Genomic DNA, 18,465 nt, shown 5'->3' with positions numbered 1-18,465 from the left:
ACCAAAAGCTGTCGATACCCTCGCATATATTTTACTTAGATAGCAAGTAATACATCTCTGGAACACAGTCACATTCAACTCAAACGTTACGTTGTTGAGAAACAGTTGTCTGGCTGCTATTGGGGTTTGGTCCTATCCGTGTGAAAGTCTCATTTAACTACCAAACTGACGTCAGATGCGCCGCACATTCCGCGCCAAAGTCGCTCCATACCAGTATTGCTCTGTTACGCCGCCCATCCTCTCTGTATGCGATGGCATCCTCACTGCCTGTTCTTTTCGTGCTCGTCGTCGTCGCCGGCCTCATGGCCGCTTCGTGGGCCTTTACTCCGAAAGGCCCACAACAAACGTATGTCGCGCACCAGCATACACATCTGGGATGCTCGTTGTGCGTCGATCACAGCTGATGGTTCCGGCTTGCTATCTACTTAGGCTCATTCGCACAAGCCTGATGCTCACTTTGGCATGCTGCTATCTCATGTGGATGGTCACGTATCTCGCACAGCTGCACCCGCTCATTGGTGAGTCCGCGACCTGAGGATGTGATGTGTGACGACGCTGAACTCTGCGGTAGCCCCCAGGGTAAATTTGGCCTTGAAGGAATAAGTGGTCTACATGGGATTTTACGTGCAGGGCATCAGGATACACATGGTTGTGGTGCGTGCTTTGTGACTCTACAGCCGACGCTGATCAAACGTTTCAATGCGTCCACAGTTTTGATTTTTGTATCCATTTTAACATATCGGCCTTCAGTTCATGAGCATAATCGGATTTGACTTTCTTCTGTTCTCCTTTCAGCGAAGCGTGTGATTAGATGGTGCTATACGCTATGGAGCGCTTCCCCATCTACCACTGTCTCCCCATTCCCATCTATCTGACCTCCCTCATCATAGCGTCCCCATCCCTCACTTGCTTCCCACTGAGTAGCCTTTGCTTGTCCATCCGTGCAAGGACTGATTATCGCCACTTCGTCTTTCCACCTCAGCATCTCTGGCATGTCCTCTTCAAGGTGTCGCTGACCGTCCTCTAGATCGTCTGACTCACTCCACTCGGAGGCGCATCGCGACTCCTTCGCACACTTAACATCTTCCAAAGCAGGCACACCGCTGGTCAAAACCACTCGCCAATCCTCTTTGCTTCTCGAATCGTCCTTCCTCACCTCAAACGCTCCGTTCCGTACGACCGCATCCAGTAGCACCTCCAACCAGCCCCCGCATGATGCTCGGACACGCTCTTCCCTCCAGAGTTCGCTAACGACAACTTCTGCCTGCTTCCAGCCTAGCATAACTTCCTGGACCGTACTTCCCACTCGCTCACTCTCTACAGGGCATCTCGCTTTTTCGTGTTTGGCGAACTTGTGCGCAACCAGTAACTTGTGTGTCATGCTGGCCGCCTCGCTGACGCGATTTTGAAGCCAGGTTTCACTCTTCTGCTTTCGCTTCTTCACCCAATCATCACCTTCTCGCCTTCGAAACAACACCACCTGGCTTGCGAACCCACAATCGGCATCCCGTCCCCACGGGTCATTCTCTGACGCTTTTCCGACGCCAGAAACGAGTACATCGTATCCCCAATCGTGTGCTGCGGCCTCGCACCATTCCTTGCACTCTTGCGGCGTCCACTCGAATTTATGATCTGGGTGACGAAATACTCGCGTGGTGCGGTGGGTGGGGTCTGGGATACCGCGTGTACCAGTGAAGTTCGGGGGATAAAAGCGGGCATTGAAGGTGTAAGACGGGGTCGTCATGAGCAGAAGGCGAGGATGGTACGCCCCTAACAAGACCGGCGCGAAGCAGTCGAGTACATGATGAGGGAGATGCTCAATGCTGCACCATCCGTCAGTGAGTCTCGATTTGAGAACAACAAAACGAGCGTACACTTCCATGGCCACGATGCAGTCAACGCCCTCCATCTCCCTATTTACTGACTCCAACCCGCCAAACCATACCTTCACGTCCATCTCGTCCCATCTCGGCTGCCAGCTCCAGTCGCGAGGTCCGCTTGGGGCTACAGGGGGCGGCTTCGTTAACTCGATCGCGATTTTCAGATCCTCGGCGGAGATGTCGAGCGCATGTATGGTGTGTAAGTGTAGATACTGTTCCCCCTCCGTGACTGGGTACTCTGTGTCGAGTGGGGGTGGCGGGGACGCGAGGCGCGGTGCGGGATTGCATAGCGATTCGAGGAGTTGTCCTTCGCCGCATCCGACGTCGATGACCTAGCAAGCGCATGCATTAGATTTTCGACAGCCCTCCAAGCGAGGGAGGCGTGTTCAGACTTACGGAGCAAACACGTTCGCGTCGTAAGGTTCTCAGAATCCAGACATGGCGCTGGAGGTATAGCGATGGGATAAAGGTCACATCCAGTTCGGCAGCGTCGTCGGGGCCCACTAGCTTGGGGTTTGCTTCGCTCATCTTCAAAACTATTTTCCGTTCTGCTCCGCGAGAGAAAAGGCTTGTCTTCGAAGAGGGTGTGCGAGTTGGAAGCAATGACAATTATCCTGTGTCACGACCTGTGTTATGTTCGTGCCACTAGGCTGATTGTCTCAGGTGTTGGCGCAGGTTGGCGCGCAGCAATCGATGGAATCGCAATTACCTACTGCGACCAACTTCCTTTGGGCCAGATTTTCAACAAATTCGAATTGCATCTCACGAATGGCAAAGAAATAACTGGTCGTACAGTAGCGAAAATAAGATAGACCCCACAAAAAACCTAGACATGATTTAAAAATCCCAGACATCTACGCGAGCAGCAACAGAAACGCGCCTGACGGAGAAGGACGAAAACAAGAATGAAAGTGACCAGATCAGCCCCCCTCGATTTGAAAATAAAAATAGATGATAAAAACAGGGGGCCAGAAAAATCTATACCGCACAGCGAGCGCAGACGCGACCCCTCACAGCTGCATACATACATGGTATCCAAAGACTGCATGCCAGCACACGCCACTAGAGCAACCCCGCCGCCCGCAGATCGTGTTCCAACCTCGCTTCCTGTATTATCCGCCTCGCGTGCTCCATGTCCACCTCGGCAGTACTCAACTGAACTCTTCCTCCTCGTGGTGGAGGCACGCCAGGAGTCCCATCATCGATCTCGACCCCAAGGCCAAACGCGTCTTCGAGGTTCCGCCGTATCGCCATCTCGCGCTGCACGTCCTCCGCCGTCGGAGGCGGGCCCTGCGCGCGCACTGCGGCCATGCGCACAGAGATCTCAAACCGCTTGACGCGGAAGAAGCCGATGAGCGAAGTGAGAAGAAGGAACCAGCCTTGGTGGGATGTGTCTTAATATAGGAATTATTGCATATATGCAAGAAACGCTTACCCATTGTCATGAGGATGAACGTGATCCACTCGCGTCCCACGTACGACTGGGACGACATATCAGGGTACATGGCTGTCGAGTCGCCTGTCGGCATTGGCACATCGGTCGGATGTGGCATGTCCATCGTGACTGTCTGAGTAGGAGTGTCGTCTTCGCCCGTGGTGGGTACTCCTGCGCCATCTCCCCATCCAGGCAGATCTACTCCTGTCATGGAAGTCCCGAAGCCAAACTGGATGAAGGTGAGTGCGAGGCCCGCGAGCGAGCCGAAACGCGCCGCGTGCGTGCGGTGGAGAAGATACGTGAGGAGGAATCCCGGGAGCTGGAAGAACCAAGATATGAGGGTGGTCAGGATGAAGGTGAGGAAGGGCCCCGTGGGGAGGTCGTCGATAATCATATCGCCGCTGAGATCGTTCATTGAAGGTACGTGGACGGTTGTCTCCCAGTAAGGGGGCGCCGAATCTGCCTGGGCAGATGCATATGACTACACCACGGACAGACAATAGTCAATAGCGATACAAAATGTGATCGAAATGGACATACCGGTGGCGCTTCACTTTGAGCCTCCTCGGGAACCATGTAGATGTCCCCATTTGCCGCGCGCACAGAGACCGTCCGTCCTGATCCCGGCTTGGCCGCCACGTTTGCGAACACGCCATCATTCTCACTGCCGCCTCCCCTGAGACGTGACCGTACCTCATTCACAGGCACGCGCTGATAGTATGATGGCAGCAAAGAACCAAATGTCCTGCGAAAGAAGGATGGACGAGGGAACGCAGATGCGATGGGAGACGTGGGGATGTGACCGTTCGAGTTGCCAAAAGAATTGGGGAGTGCTGTGGAGGAGGGGCCGGGTGGCGAGCCGGGCGGCGGACAGTCGTAGTCTCGCTCGAAGTCGTATATACCATTGCCTCGTATCGTTGTGAAAACATGGCCAGGGTTCGTGCTCGCGTCTTGTTGTCCAATCGTCAGGGGCGTAAGCTCGCCGTGGGAAGTCGCATGCTCGTCCTCATCCTCAGAACTAAAGGCGTCCTCCATCTCGCGCTCCGCATCTAGCTCAGCACGAGGGTTAGGTAGTGGTGCGTACTTTGCTGCGGACATCCAGGACCGTCGTCGACTCTCTGCGAAGATATAGTTGTCTGAGCACCAGACTGGGTGTGATTAAGCTCGTAAAGATATTGACCGACGTCTCGAGGAATTTTCAGCGAAGTTTTCTTGAAAGACGGTTTCCTGACCTCAATGGCCTGATGAACGGGGCAAGCCCGGTGCGCTAGAGGGCAAAGAGGACAGTGTAGAGAAAGTAAGTTACAGAGAAGGAACAAGGGGAGATGTAATAGCGAGGGGCGACGGCTACAGCCGAGAACGTTCGCGCGCGCCTGGCGACGAATTGAATCTGGATCTGATCTCTCGTTATTCCTGTATGCAAACAGCCTCGCACCCTGACCGTCGCCCATCATGATCCTGTCCATTTGACATGCTCAATCACAGAAATACAGAGAAAGAACGCGAGCTTCCTCTTCCAACGGAAATGATCCCACATGGTTAGTAAGTAGAAAGTGTTGTACATAACAAAGCTGGCTTCTGTTCAGCCCAGCAACCCTTTCACGTACTTCAACAACTCCTTACCCTGCGAAAATCCCAAAACAACCCAGAACAAGTCAGCGATCTTCTCAGTGATACCGCAGATATATCGGCTGTGAAGAGAAATATGACCCACCCCTTTGCTCTTGACGCCTGCCATCATGGCTTCTACAGGGTCAGCGTCCGTATCCATTTGATTGTTCGTCTCTGCGTCGCCTCCATAGCTTCTCGAAACACCCGAGTCCATCGTCTCCGACCGCACCAACACAAAGGACGAGTCCGGTGACGCCGCTCCCGAGCTCCCACGGCTCACCCGCTCGCTGATCTCCTGCAACAATCCATCCCGCCGTTTCTGACTCATCCTGTACCGCGTCACCACGGTCAACACCGCCCTCCACCCTTCTATAGCTCCGTTCTGCACCCCGTTTAGCTGCGCCAACGATGCCGAAGAGGATGAATGAGGTAAAGGCGCTCTGGTTGGCGATTCTGTGCTCCCCTGCAATTGGGGTATTGGTAACGATGGCACAGTGGTGGAGCGCACGACATATGGACAGTAAGGCCTGTGCTCTTTCAACAGATCGATCTGTCTGCTTGGCACAGCAGGCGCCGACGAGGATATCTCGCTTCCACGCGGTACAGGGGCAGTGACAGCCCAGAGGCCTATGCGCCTATGACATAGAGCGCAGCGGAGAAGAGACGAATCGCGTTTTTGCAAATCTCCAGAGATGGAGCTTGTTGGGCTGCTGCGCAAAGAGTTGAGCCTAGATAGTGAGAGTCGTGGTGCAGAGGCGGAGGGTGTGACAAATAGATCAGATCGAAGAGCACCGCGTGGCGTTGAAGGTACGGAGAATGCTACAGAGCTTGCTCGAGACATGGATAGCGTGTGAGTACGTGGCGGGGGAGGCGGAGGTGCAGGGGGTGCAAGCGACCACCCAAAGAAAGCAGTGAGTATCGCGATTTGAGAAGGCTCTTGATGGAGAGAAGGAAACGCAAGCGAATCCGTGCCTTCGCCACTCAAAGGCGCAGGATCATTATAACCGTCCAGTCGGACAGAAGCCATGGTTGTCATCAGCTGCTGGAGTTGTTTCGAGGACTGTGTGGCGTCAGTAAAGAAGAAGTAGAGAAAAGACCCACAAAACTTACCAAAGGATGCTGAACATCAACGCCTTCTAAAACTGATTCTAATTCTAGTGCTTGAGTTTTGATCTCCTTGGCCATGGCGGTTGGAGAGGACAGCGAGATACGATAGATATCGGCTGAGAATAGAATGAGAATATTGACCTCTCAAACAAATAGTGACAATGCTGCTCACCATCGCACTGTCGAGTCTTCCAAGGACACCCGTCCTTATGCATATCGACTAAATGAGCCCTTTGTTTCTCAACGAGCGCGTTCGCTACGAAAGCCAGCGGGAAAGACAGCACAGGTTGATATTCGCAACGAGTCCGCACACCTGTGATCAGTTAGACATTGAACTTACCTGCATCCCTGTTCATCCCTTCTCGGCCGGCGAGGACCCATGACACGGCACAAATTCCACAAACGAGCCGATCTTTTCCATCATTGATCCATCCGCATTTTGACGCTGCCACGGCGTCGATGGCGGGAGGCTTGTTGGAGTAGGTGTTGAGTTTGAAAGTGGCAAGGCGGGAGAGGAACGAGGGAGTCGACGAGGGGCGGTATTCCGCTGCCGCCGATGTGAATGAGAGCGGCCGAGAGCGAAATCTGTGTGGAATAGCATTGCGCGTCTTGGAGGCGGTGCGAGCGAGGATGGCTGCGAGGTGGGGCGTCTTCGACAAGTCGACGGATGGAGAGGCGGGCAGGTCACTAGGTAGGGGCGCACAAATCCAATTCAGACTCCGGGCCAGGAGAATACAGACGAGAGCTTGACGAACGAGGACGCTGGCTGCTTCGCCTTCACATTGATGCCGTACTTGGCGAGCGTGGAGTAGAGCGAGCGCACCGTGTGCGCTTTCTTTGCTGGTGAAGGGTAATCAGTGGTAATGGCTCGTGGAGACATGGCATCGTCGAGGCTTTGCATCGCGTCGGCGAGTTTGCGCTGGAAGAAGGAACGCGGTCAGTGACTTTTTGGGCTAAAGAGTCTTCCATGCTGTTATATTCTGATAGAAAAGACATGCACCTTGTTACTTTTTACCGAGGAAGAGGATGTTGATGGTTGCATGTGCGAAGAAATCGAAGCGCCCTGGGGCACGGCCGGTGTCGAGGTTGCGGCGGACATGATGGGAGGAGGTACAGAGTCACTGCAGTGGCGCTCCCGGCCGCACTAGTACGCGTACTGTTACGTAACCTTCCTTTTGCGGCCTGCCTTTCCGCAAACTCAACCTTTCCATTGTGTTCACTGCGTTCATACAGGGCCGACTCCTTTCGAGTACTGCGCCCGATAGTCAAGTAGCCAGTTGTGATCATCGTTTGGAGTTATGGAGAGGACTTAATTTGAATCGGATGTTTGTCGCAGTACTCTTGTCCGTCGGAAGGTTAACACGACATCGCGAGGCTTTGGGAGATAGACTCCCGACTCCCGACTCCCGACGGTTGTCCCGACGGATCGATGTCCCGGCATTCGAGTACATATGTAAGTAAGCTCCAAGGGCGTCTGTCTGCCAGCACGCTGCGGACGCGCCAGCCATCGATCACCTCTCCAAGAAGTGCAGATAAAGTAAATCAATATTCAGTAGGCTGTACACAATATGCAAAGACGTCTACAGTGCAACAGCGCGCCAAGTCCGATGTCGAGAGTCGGTGCGGGTGAGAGGGCGACAGGAGGCCCACGGCGTGCAGCAAGGTGGGCGACTAAAAACGGTATAGATGACCAGAACTGGGAGGAGTGGCGGGCGCGACCTGGAGGAGGGAGAGAGTATCTTTGGCTGATGGGTGCGTTGAGTCGAAATAGGTGAGGTCGAGTAAGTTATGCGGAGTGCGAGAGATGGGAGGTCTATAGATGATTGCGTTGATATGCAGTGCGGAGAGCGTCGGTTTGATAACAAGATTAAAAGGAGAAGCTCGTCGCGGGGCGCGCGCGGCGCATAGTGTATCGATCGTCCGTGGTTTGCTAGGTCCGAGCAAAAGGCATGCGGTGCTCACCCCAATGATCGCGGTCGCAGGTCACCGGCGGGGCGCGAGCGACGAGAGCATAAGGCCCTGCGCGAGCTCCGTTTTCCACGACACGCGCCGGACAGCCTCGGCGTAATCTACCCACTCCCTCTGGCGCTCGCCGCTCTCAAGCCAATCTTGATCTAGAGCTGCGACGTCAAGCTCATAAAAGTGGTACGTTGACGACGCGGTGGGGATGGTGGTGACGAAGCGGGTGATGCTGCCGCGAACGCCCGCTGTGGAGAGCGAAAGCGCGCAAGGATGATGTAATGCGATGTGGCGATTGCAAGGGGCAAGGACGACGCGGCGGGGGAGGGGGTATGTTAGGATGGGTGGGGACGGGTAGAGGGACAAAGGATGAGACCTTCTTCCAAGGCTTCTCGCAAGGCTGCTGCCTCCAGCACGCCATCCGTCGGTTCCCAACCTCCTTTGGGCACTAAATTCCGTGTAGATTGACAGAAAGGGAAACGGTCGGTCAGCAAGCATTCTCAAATGCATGATTGAAAAAGGACGATGGTCACTGGACATACAGCCGCCGACAAGGACAGGAGAAGCCGATTGAGGGTTGGTAGGATAGGTATGGATATTGCATAACATGTGTAGGAACGAAGACTCACAGACCCAATTATCCGGCCGTTTACGACTCGTAACGACCAGGACCTTCCCTGCAGCTCTAGCGATAGGGATTGCACAGCACACGACTCGGGGTTGCGAACGGCCTTTTGTCGCCATTGAATGGAGTTTATGATACTGGTTTTGCGGTGGTGTGGCGAGGGTGGCGATATGGACAAGAGAGCAGTAATACAGAAGGGAAGGGGCAAGTGGCAAGTTGATGGATGAGGTTGTTCAATATGACCTCATGAGTCGGGGACAAGCCCTGTCGCGTGCGTCGGGAGTTCTGTGACGAAGCAAACGTAATACGGAGGAGCCGACGGGTGTTGTGAAGATTCGAAGAAGGTTCAGAGATGGTCAAGGGTCGGTCTCTGGAGAAGCTGAGAGATGGGGCGGGAATGAAGGTGCGATGGGTTTGGTTTCAAGTTGAGCAAGCTAGTTTCGAGAATGCGCTAGATTAGACCAGACCCCGTTGCGGAGACGGTTCCCGACGCAACACGTGGAACACGTACGATGCACAACACCAAAGGCCAGGGAGCAGGATGCAAAGGGAGATGGGGGGATGAGCAGAGGGAGCACTGCGTTGATTGAGAGTTAAAGGAAGAAAACGGTCGTGTGGCTGAAAATGAGAAGTGACTTATGTGCCGCGCTGCCGCCACATCTCCTCCGGGCAAGGGCTGTAGCGAACCAGTGCGGACACGCACGTTCGTACCTCAAACCCTCAGGACACCTCATGATGCATGATATGTACACCCCGACACGATTGTCATCATGCCCAGCGTGCCTATTTACAGCCGTCTCCTTCGCTAGCGTCTACCTGGCATAACGTCCATCAACTATCAGAACAATCGTTCCATCCCACGAGCCTCAGAACCGGCCTGAAGGCTGCACTTCTCATGAGGCCACGGGGTCTTCATTTAAGTACCTCGGACACGAAGAAGGCTGCTGATAATCAGTTCGATTTGTCCAGGTGCGAAGCTTCATATCGCTCATATCGCACAAGTGACCCGTCAGGGGAAACGTTGGCACCCGCCTAGCGGGACGACCCCTCCCACTGGCATGGCAGGCGCGCGGAGGTCCGATCCGTTCAGAGCTCGCGGAATCGCAAAGAACAGCAAGCGGCGTCTGCAGCTCCACGCGCAAACAAAGAAGGAAGATCCCGTATTGCGTATCCTGCTATCCTGATTCCGAAATAAATACCGCCACCCACGATGCACATCCTGTGACCACACCCGACGCCTATCACTCGTTCCACCTATGCGACGCCAAAACAAGTTAGTCAGACTAACAGTTCAGCTTGTGGGCCAAGCAAAGGGGCCGAGGGCAAATCACACTCACGCGACCAAAAACATGCAGAGCACGCCGAACGCCATGGCCCCGAACTGCGATGCGAATCATTAGTAATGGTGGTACCGCGCGAGGTGCTGCCTGCGATCAAGGGACGGACCTCGCGCAAAGCTTGTTTCCCGCTCTTGCTCTCTTCAAGCAGTCTAGAAAACAAACCCAAAATAGTCGTCATTAACACCCGGACAGAAGTTCCGAGAAACCCCATACGTCGGTAAGACTGCTACAGCGCCGATATACATGAAGCCGCCAGCAACGAAGGGGATTACCTGAAAGAGAAAGTGATAAGTATAAACGGTCACTCAAAGGAAACATTTGTACACACGAGATCCGCGAACTGGACAGTCGTGCCGAGGATCCCGGCTGCACTCCGGCGCACGGCCGCGGCCAAATCGTTGGACTGACTGTCGGCCCCAGGCCCAGAGAGATTGTGGACAGCAATACCCATGAATGTTCTAGCGGCGACAGATGCGTCGTGGTTGATTGGCGCGCGACACGCAACGTCAATGACAACACTGGTGGGACTCAAAGCTTGGACACGTACCCGACCTTCGCGGAAGCAGAACGTCAGGAATGGAGACACGAGAGTCAGCAATTTATTCCAGGTGCCCGTCGCCGAAAGGAAAATGGAGCATAAGGCACAGCGCCTTGACACGAACGTGCATCGCCCACGTACGTAGGCCAATATGTGCACATCGGAAACGAAGTTCAATCAGAAGTGAAAACTTACAAATGCGCCTACTGCCGTAAGGAATTGTGATTGCATTGCCTGCCGCTTTGTGAAACCGCTGCGGATGAGGATGCTGTAGTCCGCAATTTCATGAGGAATTTCGTGGGCGAAACACGCGAGCGTGGTGGTCGCGCCGATGAGAGGACTCGAGTAGAAAGATGCGGCCATCCTGTGCGTACAATAGGCATCAGTGATGCCTCGATCAACGAGATCCTCAAGGGACCATCCGGTTAGACGGTTAATCGAAGAGGAGATGACATACGCGAGACCATCAGTGCTGTAAATGGAATATACTTAGTTAGATATTGATTTTTGCCAGAATGAGCTAGCGCATACATGTTATGGACAAAATCCCCAAACAGATTGAGGTACGCTGATAATTTAGACGAGTTAGCGTGCTTCTCTTCCTCCTCAGGATGTCTATGTTCTAATTCTGTTGACTCCACAGTCCCATTAGTCGTGCGGGCGCGCAAACCCTCCGAATTTGCCACCGCGACTCCGGATGCGTGACCCGACGCGCTTGTGTCGTTGTGCTTATGCTCGTGTGCGTCGCTAGAGTGGGAATGCGAGTGTCCATCTTCGCCTCCCAGCACACGTAAAGTCTTCTCCATGATGAAGAACGAGGCGAAGCCCGCAAAGATGCCTAGCCTAAAAGCCGTAATGCGAACGCGAATATGAACGTGCATCAGTCATAGCCCATCTATACTCGGGTTTCTGGTGGAATTGATAGAAGAGGCGGGGAACAGGTAACAGGAACAGGGGAGGAATGGACATGTATACGCACCCAACAAGGATGTTGCGTTTTTCCTCGACCATTACGAAATGGACGGAACCATCTTGATGCTCGCCCATGAACGAGTGTGGGACGAGATGCAGAAACACGTCCGAGAGAAGACCTCCCGTCTGAAATTCGCCTGCGTTTGCATTTTGATATTAGATGCATGTTTGACGAGTACGCACAGCAAAAGCGGTCATGGTATTGAGCGTGTTCCGGTTAATTTGTGCCGGAATGAAAGCGAGGATGAAATTGGGCACGCTGGTAAATGAGTAGAACACATACATGTTACATCAAAATGATTCCGATGTCACAAGCGCGTATTAGAGGACGTACGAGCTGATGTAGAATGTCCCTAGGACTGCCAGCGCAGACATGTGCCAAGAGAGCATATCATTCGCTGCCAAAGCTCGTCTCAAAAACACGAACCAACGTACCCGAATTCCAACCTGGCCCGAAAGGAAACAACCACGCGAATACCTGGCGCATCACGGGCGATTCGTCGCCTGCGATTTCCTCCTTCAACTTGGACAGCTGCTGTACAGCGGTGCATTGCGCTACATCAGCAGCCTGGTTTCCGTGTTAGCAGGGAAAGAACAAGTCGAAGAAGGATATGGGCCGAGGAGATGGGATCCCATGCACGTGGGCGTCAGAATGGGCGTAGCACTCAGGTTGTGGGAAACAGACCAGAATGCTTCCGTTCGAAAGAGGGTCCGCAATTTTGACGGTCGAGCGCGCGGCCACGCGTCCTAGAAGACCTAGCACGGAAAGCAGAAAAAGAGCGGAAAGTATTTGCCTGCGTCGAGGAGGAGACGCCATGGGTAACTAGGTAAATGGATGTCCAGGTAAGATGAAGGGACCGTTTATGACAGAGTTGGCACCGGCAAAATCCGTAGCGAGTTATCTTATCAGCGCGTTTAGGCCACGTGACATGCACGCATCGGACGAATCGATTCCTCGCTTTCAGTGTGCGACGACGATGACCGTGTCTGAAACGACATACCCAACACCAGATGACGCCGCCGCCGTGCGCGCTGCAGAACGTCTCATGGAGGAGACAATGGCGCGCTATGACCCATCCCACGACGCGTATCACGGTATGCTTTCCGTTCAACAGACCCATTGAGCCGCACTTAGCATCTTCAATCAGTGCGTCGCGTACGCAAGACTGCACTAAGCCTCGCACAATCCGTACAGTCTCCCTCCACGCCGCCAGATTTTCTGACAGTAGAACTTGCTGCGCTCCTGCACGACGTGCTTGACAAAAAATACGTGCCCGAGAGCGCCGCTTCTGATCCTTACGCGTACTTCCTTCCCTTCTTCCAGTCTCTCCGTGCTCTTGCCCCATCAATCGATCTTATTGCTGACGGTCGCGCGAAGACGATCGCGAAGATCGTTGAAAACGTCAGCTGGACGACTGAGAAAAAGCTGAGAAATGACGGCAAGTGGGGCGAATGGCATGAGCACTGCATCGAGCTGCACTGCACACAAGACGCCGATCGGTTGGATGCCATCGGGGCCTTTGGTGCGACCCCATCATGTTTGCTTATCTGTTACATTGCCTGGTTGACCGGCGACGCATTCTCGTCTAGGCATCATGCGCTGTTCAGCCTTCAGCTCTGCGACGAACCGGTGACCACTCATTCAAACACCCGGGTGTGCCTCCTTTTTGATTCATATCTTTCATCAGCGTCCTCCACGCACCGTCGGGAGACCCCATTCAAAATGAAACAGCGATCCAGCATTTCCACGACAAGCTGCTTCATATCCGCGAACGGATGAAAACCGAGCCCGGCAAAAAGCTTGCAGAGAGACGCCACAAGCTGGTACGCTACTTCATCTGATACTGTAAGGCTGATCACAAGATTTCGCGGCTGTAGATGCTGGACTTCTTGAGCGCCGTTGACGAAGAATATGAGGCTGCACTATGACAGTTGCACGCTCACTTCGAGGGTTCTAGAACCCAGAAGGTTATCAGATGCTAGCAGAACGAGTGCAAGTGAGAATACAATGGCCGCCAGGGTCTACAGAATGAGATTGACTCAATCCTCGAAGTCTGATAAATCGATACCATAGAAGAATTGCTAAAATGGACCGAGTTTCAGTCGTGGCCTTCCAGATAAGATGTACAACGCACCTTGTACAAGGACATGACTTTAACTACCCACGCTTCAAGATGATATATCTTTTTGTTGCCTAATCGCATCCGTGTTTCCTGCGCCTGAACTTAGACCGAGGCAGACGGTTTAAAATTAAAAATGCCCTCACGTAGATCGCTGCCCAGTGCATGATGTCCGCCTTCAAGCTCTCGTCCACTTGTGCCACAACCGCGTCTGCAACGGTCTACCAAAAACGGTCCAGCAAACGTGTCAATGACCCTTGGAGGATTCAATGTACATACCTTGATGATAACGGTTGGAGGAATACAATGGCTGAGCAGTTCGTACATCTTCGCACGGACATCCATGACCCTTTGTGGGGTCTGCTCAGCTATGATCATGTCTGCGACCTTGCGGCAATAAGTTTCCCAGTCTGGCTTTGCGATCGAGAGAGGGCCGCTCAAGTCTGGTCTACGAAGGGACCCACAGATTGTCTGAATAGGCATACAAGAGGGAGATGGAGACGGCAGGGACATACGACTGCATCTTCAGCGCCTCAAAAACGAGGATGGCTTTGCGCATGTTCCCATTCGCGTCCTTGACGATCTCGTCCGCCGCCTCGACGGGTATCGCCGGTATGCGCGCGCTCTTCGCGACGTGGTCGAGGACGGTGCGCATCTCGTGATGGTCCGGCGCGGCGACGCGCATGAGCAGGCATCGGCTCTTGATGGGCGCGATGAGGCGGCTGGTGCTGTTCGCGCAGAGGATGATGCGCATGTTCGACATGTACTTTTCCATCGTGCGACGGAGGGCAGCTTGTGCGTCGCGCGACAGGGAGTCTGCTTCGTTGATCACAACGACTGGATGGAGCCGTTCGCTTCATGATATCATTGTGGTTCGTATATGACAGGACTCACCCTTGAATCGCTGCCGCGCGTTGAGATCCACTTGTTGCGTCTGCGCGATCTCTTTCAAGATTTCTTGAATGACGACGCGATCGAAGTTCCCGACCTCACTGCAGTATCATATCGGCGAAGACAGCGGTGGCGAAGTCATGATCATCACGAGAAGACCACGTCGACAGAGCAAAAGACATGCCTTGGAGTCAACTCGATGTGGTAGTTGCTCTGCACAATATTCACGTCGAGCTTTCGTTTTGAAGGGGTGAGGAAGACGCGTTGATCGATTTTGAGCTGTCATTTCGATGGCGAGTTCGTGACGCTGGAGGCTGAGCGAGCAGTGGATGCACGCACCTTCTCCACTCCACTCCCGAATAGTTGTCTCAGCGTAGCCGCGATGCGCGTTTTCTTTCCCGCACCCGATGGCCCATAGAACAGCATATGCGGAAAGTCTCCTGAGGCAGCCTACAGCATCGAATAAACAATGATCCAATTATGGGATAGCGGAGCTCAGGACTGACAAGTGATTTCAACCGTGTTGAAAGGCCATGGTGATAATGTAGGTCATCAAGGGTCTTGGGGCGGTACTTTATAGGTTGGAAACGAAGTATAAGCGATGGCGTTGCAAGAATCAGGAAACAGACCTATTTACCAGGTCTACCCAGAGGGACATGGCTGTGGAAGTGGAGGTAAGTGCTGGGATTGAAGCTCTCCGGTCACAGCCAACTTCAAATGATCGACTCGCGTCTGTGACTCCAACGCGTGACGTCACGCGATGACGAGTCGAGATTTCTGTTCCAGTCCCCAGCCCACCTTGCAACAAAACAGCGCCTCAGCTACCCAAGTCGTGTATATATTCATGTTCGTAACGAGTACACCAGCAGCACCAACCTGGACGCCCAGGCTCTTCTACCATATAGATCATATAAAAAACAACAGGAGGGCATCGGACGGCCGAGGCGTGTATGTATCTAGTAGACAACAGGAGACAGACAAGAACGACAAGACACAGACACAAACGCGAAAAGAAACACAGGCGCAGGCACAAAGAAAAACAGAAGTGAAGCAGAACTGGAACTACAACACGGACCAAGAAGACGTACATTCGCTACGGTTTCGCGCCGATCGCACACGCGTCGACATATAATAGTCTCGACCCTCCGCATCTAAAAATTGTTAAGTTACGAGCGCGACCCGCCGATCTCCGGCCGACCAAACCAGGCCGACCGGCGACACGAGGGATCATGATTCGACAACGGCATCCGCGCCGTCGGCGGTCGCGTCGCTGAGCGCCATGTCCTCCTGCTTCAGCTCCGCCTGGCCGCCCTTGTCGACCTCGTCCACGTTCAGCTTCGCCATCTCGCGCACGAACGACGTCCCCCAGAACGCGGCGGAGTATTTCGTGACGTACTGCGGTGAGTGAGCGTGAGCCGAATCCCAAAGCGGAAGCAAAATGCGCGACAGTCGGGGAGACGCACCTTGAACAGTTTGCGATGGTTGTCTGCGCGTGTCTCGGGGTCGGTGGTGACCGCCTCGTGGATCGCGTCCGCGACCTGCTGGCTGTCCCACGGGTTGACAACTATGCTCCCGTTCAAGCTCTGAGCCGCGCCTGCGAACTCGGAGAGGATCATGACGCCTTGGCGCGCCTGCTGGCATGCGATATACTCATATGATACCTGAAAATACGACCATACAACGACGAATTTGATCACAAAGATACACCATTAAAGAAACGTTCGAAAAACCCCAAGATAAAACAAGAAAAACGCACGAGATTCATCCCGTCCCGTGTACTCGACACGAGACACACGTCGCTAACCGCGTACAATGCGCACAGCTCGTCGAACGGAAGCGACTTGTGCATGAAGTGAATCGGCATGAACTCGACGGTGCCAAACCGGCCATTGATCCGGCCGACAAGCTCGTTGACGGTTGCGCGCAGGTTCTGGTACTCCTCGACGTCCTGCCGTGACGGCACTGCAAGCTGCGCCAATACGACCTACACACGGAACCCGTCAATCGGTCAGCAAACGCCACGCTCCGTTAAGCCGGGTGCGGAAATTGAAACGGGACAGAAACGAATAGAACGGAGGAAGTTCGGATATCATAAAATTGAGGGTTCATTAGGGAGAGACGGGACGAGGATGAGGAAGAAGGGAGAGAATGTAGAAACACGCACCTTCCCGATCCATTCCGGATGTTGTGTGAGGAAGAGCTCGAGCGCGTGCAGTTTCTGCGGGACACCTTTGATGTAGTCCAGCCGATCGACGCCGACGATGACCTTTACGCCGTTGAATCGCTGCTCGAGCGCCGCGATGCGCTTCTTCACCGATTCCTTCTTTAAATTCTGTAGGTTTCGGAACGCGAGACGTGAAAAGATAGGAGAACAGAATATGAAGACGGGCGCAATACAGAAAACGAGCGGAACGCACCTCCGTGAACGATGTTGGGTCGATACCGATCGGGAATGTGCCGACATGTGCAAGGCGGCCCTCGAACTCAACGCCATTGGGCATGGTCGGGAGGCCGAGAATGCGGGTGCATGAAGACAAGAAATGCCGCGCATAATCGTACGTATGGAAGCCCAGGAGATCTGAATAGAGCACGCCTAGGAGGATCTCCCTGCGCACAGGCAGAATCCTGTCCAACCGACCCTTTTTCTCAGTAACACGAAGCTGAGCGGCTGAGCACGGAGCCTCGCGCCGTGGGTGTGAAGGAAGAGATGGAATTAGAGGGGAGAAAGGATAAATGCGCACCTGTAGATTTCGCTGCTCGGGAACGGGGTGTGCAGGAAGAACCCGATCTTGACTCCGGGCACGGTCTGGTTCCCTACGATGGGAAAGTCCTCGTTCTCGACGCCCTCGGTGATCTTTGCGAGCTCGTTCTCCGTGAACTCACGAGTGAGCTCTGGGCCGGTGACGAGCCCGCGCAAGAGCATCGGGAGCAGCATCAAGTGATAGTCCTGGACCCAGACCATGGAGCCCGGGCGGACCTGCTGACGCACGACCTCTGCGAAGCGCATGTTCGCCTGGCGGTAGGCAAGCCAGTTCTCCTCGTCGAAGTTCATCTCGCCCGGGTGATAGTGGAAGAGGGGCCATAGGATCGAATTGGAGAAGCCGTTGTAATGGCGGTCTGCGACGTCGTCGTCGAGGTAGACGGCCTGGCAGGAGTACTCGTCCATGAGGCGGCGGTCGACGATGAGGCGGTCCTTCGGGGGGATGTAAAAGCCCGGCCAGCCTATCCATGTGAAGCTCATAGATTTTTTGGTGCCGGAGAGGGCGGAGACGAGGCCGCCGGAGGACATCTTGAAGTGGTACTCTCCATGGGCGTCCTTCGTGATGGTGACGGGGAGACGGTTGGAGACGACGATGAGGTGGGTGTCCTTTGCGACGTTGAGGTCAGGGAGAGAGGTGATGGACGGGTCGGGGGCGAATATCTGAGTGGGCTCGCCAGGCATGGTGACGGTGTGGAGTGCGGGGGGAAACGAGAAACGAGGACGGCAAAGGGAGGCTTGGGTACTTTTATAAGAAGAGAGGCGGGCTCAGGAGGTGGGCATTATTTGAGCGATTATCAGATCTGGGGAGGGTGAGCATATGCAGACATCGTCCCTACTTCGAGCGTGCTCGCTGCCTTTCTGGCCACTTCTGGCCATCAATGCCGCGTCACGTCCGTCCCTGCGCCCACACCACTCTCAGCGCTCTCGACGCCGTCTGTCTGCCATCTTCCAGCATCGCCTCTGCGGCCCGCAGCGGTCCTCGCTCCCGACGTATTACCGCCATCTGCTCAGGACGTCCTTCTGTTCGAGCACGATTCGGAATCACACAGGCATCGATCCCCTCTCTTATCCTCTGCCAGCGTTCTTTCCAACACGGGACACCAAATATCGGAACATCTCGCACAAAAATCACGAGCTATCATCGCACGAGCTGCGCACGTTCCCTAATGGATTCCGTAATGGCCGTCCATTGGGCAACCTCTCGCACTTCCTTGGCCACTCTTCTC

General features: G+C 54.2%; 9 protein-coding genes across 9 annotated transcripts; 2 read left to right on the top strand and 7 right to left on the bottom strand.

The window, feature by feature from the left end:
- Window positions 1-251: 251 nt before the first annotated feature.
- Window positions 252-535, top strand: HETIRDRAFT_316470 (vacuolar H+-ATPase V0 sector, subunit M9.7; the record flags this gene model as incomplete). Its single annotated transcript, XM_009547118.1, has 2 exons — window positions 252-346; window positions 430-535. 2 exons carry the CDS (start codon window positions 252-254, stop codon window positions 533-535), a joined length of 201 nt encoding a protein of 66 aa, XP_009545413.1.
- Window positions 536-1,144: 609 nt separating this feature from the next.
- Window positions 1,145-2,372, bottom strand: HETIRDRAFT_237411 (uncharacterized protein; the record flags this gene model as incomplete). Its single annotated transcript, XM_009547117.1, has 3 exons — window positions 1,145-1,823; window positions 1,875-2,212; window positions 2,277-2,372. Coding segments are annotated over 3 exons (1,113 nt in total), but the record flags the coding sequence as incomplete, so codon positions are not given.
- A 570-nt stretch (window positions 2,373-2,942) lies between these two features.
- Window positions 2,943-4,413, bottom strand: HETIRDRAFT_316296 (uncharacterized protein; the record flags this gene model as incomplete). Its single annotated transcript, XM_009547116.1, has 3 exons — window positions 2,943-3,259; window positions 3,316-3,796; window positions 3,856-4,413. 3 exons carry the CDS (start codon window positions 4,411-4,413, stop codon window positions 2,943-2,945), a joined length of 1,356 nt encoding a protein of 451 aa, XP_009545411.1.
- Window positions 4,414-4,761: 348 nt separating this feature from the next.
- HETIRDRAFT_474283 (uncharacterized protein) lies at window positions 4,762-7,128 on the bottom strand. The gene is made up of 7 exons (XM_009547115.1): window positions 7,034-7,128; window positions 6,789-6,952; window positions 6,374-6,720; window positions 6,206-6,289; window positions 6,037-6,149; window positions 5,030-5,986; window positions 4,762-4,939 (listed from the first exon to the last, which is right to left on the bottom strand). The coding sequence occupies exons 1-7, from the start codon at window positions 7,073-7,075 to the stop codon at window positions 4,898-4,900; spliced, it is 1,749 nt and encodes a 582-aa protein (XP_009545410.1). The 5' UTR covers window positions 7,076-7,128; the 3' UTR covers window positions 4,762-4,897.
- An 888-nt stretch (window positions 7,129-8,016) lies between these two features.
- On the bottom strand, window positions 8,017-8,736 carry HETIRDRAFT_417121 (uncharacterized protein; the record flags this gene model as incomplete). Its single annotated transcript, XM_009547114.1, has 3 exons — window positions 8,017-8,240; window positions 8,369-8,440; window positions 8,622-8,736. 3 exons carry the CDS (start codon window positions 8,734-8,736, stop codon window positions 8,017-8,019), a joined length of 411 nt encoding a protein of 136 aa, XP_009545409.1.
- A 590-nt stretch (window positions 8,737-9,326) lies between these two features.
- On the bottom strand, window positions 9,327-12,330 carry HETIRDRAFT_444599 (putative zinc transporter). Its single transcript, XM_009547113.1, has 13 exons — window positions 12,153-12,330; window positions 11,903-12,035; window positions 11,802-11,826; window positions 11,651-11,726; window positions 11,475-11,593; window positions 11,027-11,338; window positions 10,953-10,967; window positions 10,686-10,859; window positions 10,286-10,415; window positions 10,171-10,229; window positions 10,064-10,106; window positions 9,955-9,998; window positions 9,327-9,871 (listed from the first exon to the last, which is right to left on the bottom strand). The coding sequence occupies exons 1-13, from the start codon at window positions 12,282-12,284 to the stop codon at window positions 9,859-9,861; spliced, it is 1,275 nt and encodes a 424-aa protein (XP_009545408.1). The 5' UTR covers window positions 12,285-12,330; the 3' UTR covers window positions 9,327-9,858.
- Window positions 12,331-12,444: 114 nt separating this feature from the next.
- Window positions 12,445-13,396, top strand: HETIRDRAFT_316843 (uncharacterized protein; the record flags this gene model as incomplete). Its single annotated transcript, XM_009547112.1, has 5 exons — window positions 12,445-12,562; window positions 12,616-12,990; window positions 13,058-13,097; window positions 13,156-13,291; window positions 13,346-13,396. The coding sequence occupies 5 exons, from the start codon at window positions 12,445-12,447 to the stop codon at window positions 13,394-13,396; spliced, it is 720 nt and encodes a 239-aa protein (XP_009545407.1).
- A 111-nt stretch (window positions 13,397-13,507) lies between these two features.
- Window positions 13,508-15,136, bottom strand: HETIRDRAFT_417118 (uncharacterized protein; the record flags this gene model as incomplete). Its single annotated transcript, XM_009547111.1, has 10 exons — window positions 13,508-13,549; window positions 13,603-13,680; window positions 13,734-13,808; window positions 13,867-14,035; window positions 14,103-14,424; window positions 14,482-14,579; window positions 14,663-14,757; window positions 14,818-14,928; window positions 14,985-15,050; window positions 15,116-15,136. The coding sequence occupies 10 exons, from the start codon at window positions 15,134-15,136 to the stop codon at window positions 13,508-13,510; spliced, it is 1,077 nt and encodes a 358-aa protein (XP_009545406.1).
- Window positions 15,137-15,705: 569 nt separating this feature from the next.
- On the bottom strand, window positions 15,706-17,767 carry HETIRDRAFT_54829 (glycosyltransferase family 20 protein; the record flags this gene model as incomplete). Its single annotated transcript, XM_009546364.1, has 6 exons — window positions 15,706-15,873; window positions 15,942-16,139; window positions 16,235-16,462; window positions 16,643-16,810; window positions 16,896-17,103; window positions 17,220-17,767. 6 exons carry the CDS (start codon window positions 17,765-17,767, stop codon window positions 15,706-15,708), a joined length of 1,518 nt encoding a protein of 505 aa, XP_009544659.1.
- Window positions 17,768-18,465: the final 698 nt, after the last annotated feature.

Source organism: Heterobasidion irregulare (genome assembly GCF_000320585.1).
Source record: "Heterobasidion irregulare TC 32-1 unplaced genomic scaffold scaffold_04, whole genome shotgun sequence".
NCBI classification, from domain to species: Eukaryota; Fungi; Basidiomycota; class Agaricomycetes; order Russulales; family Bondarzewiaceae; genus Heterobasidion; species Heterobasidion irregulare.
Note: the sequence above shows the minus strand (reverse complement) of the source record. Positions and strands in the feature narration are given on the sequence as shown.

Bases quoted from the DNA above. Each gene is read 5' to 3' on its own strand.
- HETIRDRAFT_474283 (XM_009547115.1), bottom strand. From the start codon at position 7,075: ATGCAACCATCAACATCCTCTTCCTCGGTAAAAAGTAACAAG. The intron at 6,721-6,788 runs GTTCGTCAAGCT...GCCCCTACCTAG, and splicing joins GCGAAGCAGCCAGCGTCCTC to TGACCTGCCCGCCTCTCCAT. The intron at 4,940-5,029 runs GTGGGTCATATT...GGATTTTCGCAG, and splicing joins CAGGCGTCAAGAGCAAAGGG to GGTAAGGAGTTGTTGAAGTA.
- HETIRDRAFT_444599 (XM_009547113.1), bottom strand. From the start codon at position 12,284: ATGGCGTCTCCTCCTCGACGCAGGCAAATACTTTCCGCTCTTTTTCTG. The intron at 11,339-11,474 runs GTGCGTATACAT...TACGGCTTTTAG, and splicing joins AAACGCAACATCCTTGTTGG to GCTAGGCATCTTTGCGGGCT. The intron at 10,416-10,685 runs TTTTCACTTCTG...TGTCGCCGCTAG, and splicing joins GCAGTAGGCGCATTTGTAAG to AACATTCATGGGTATTGCTG.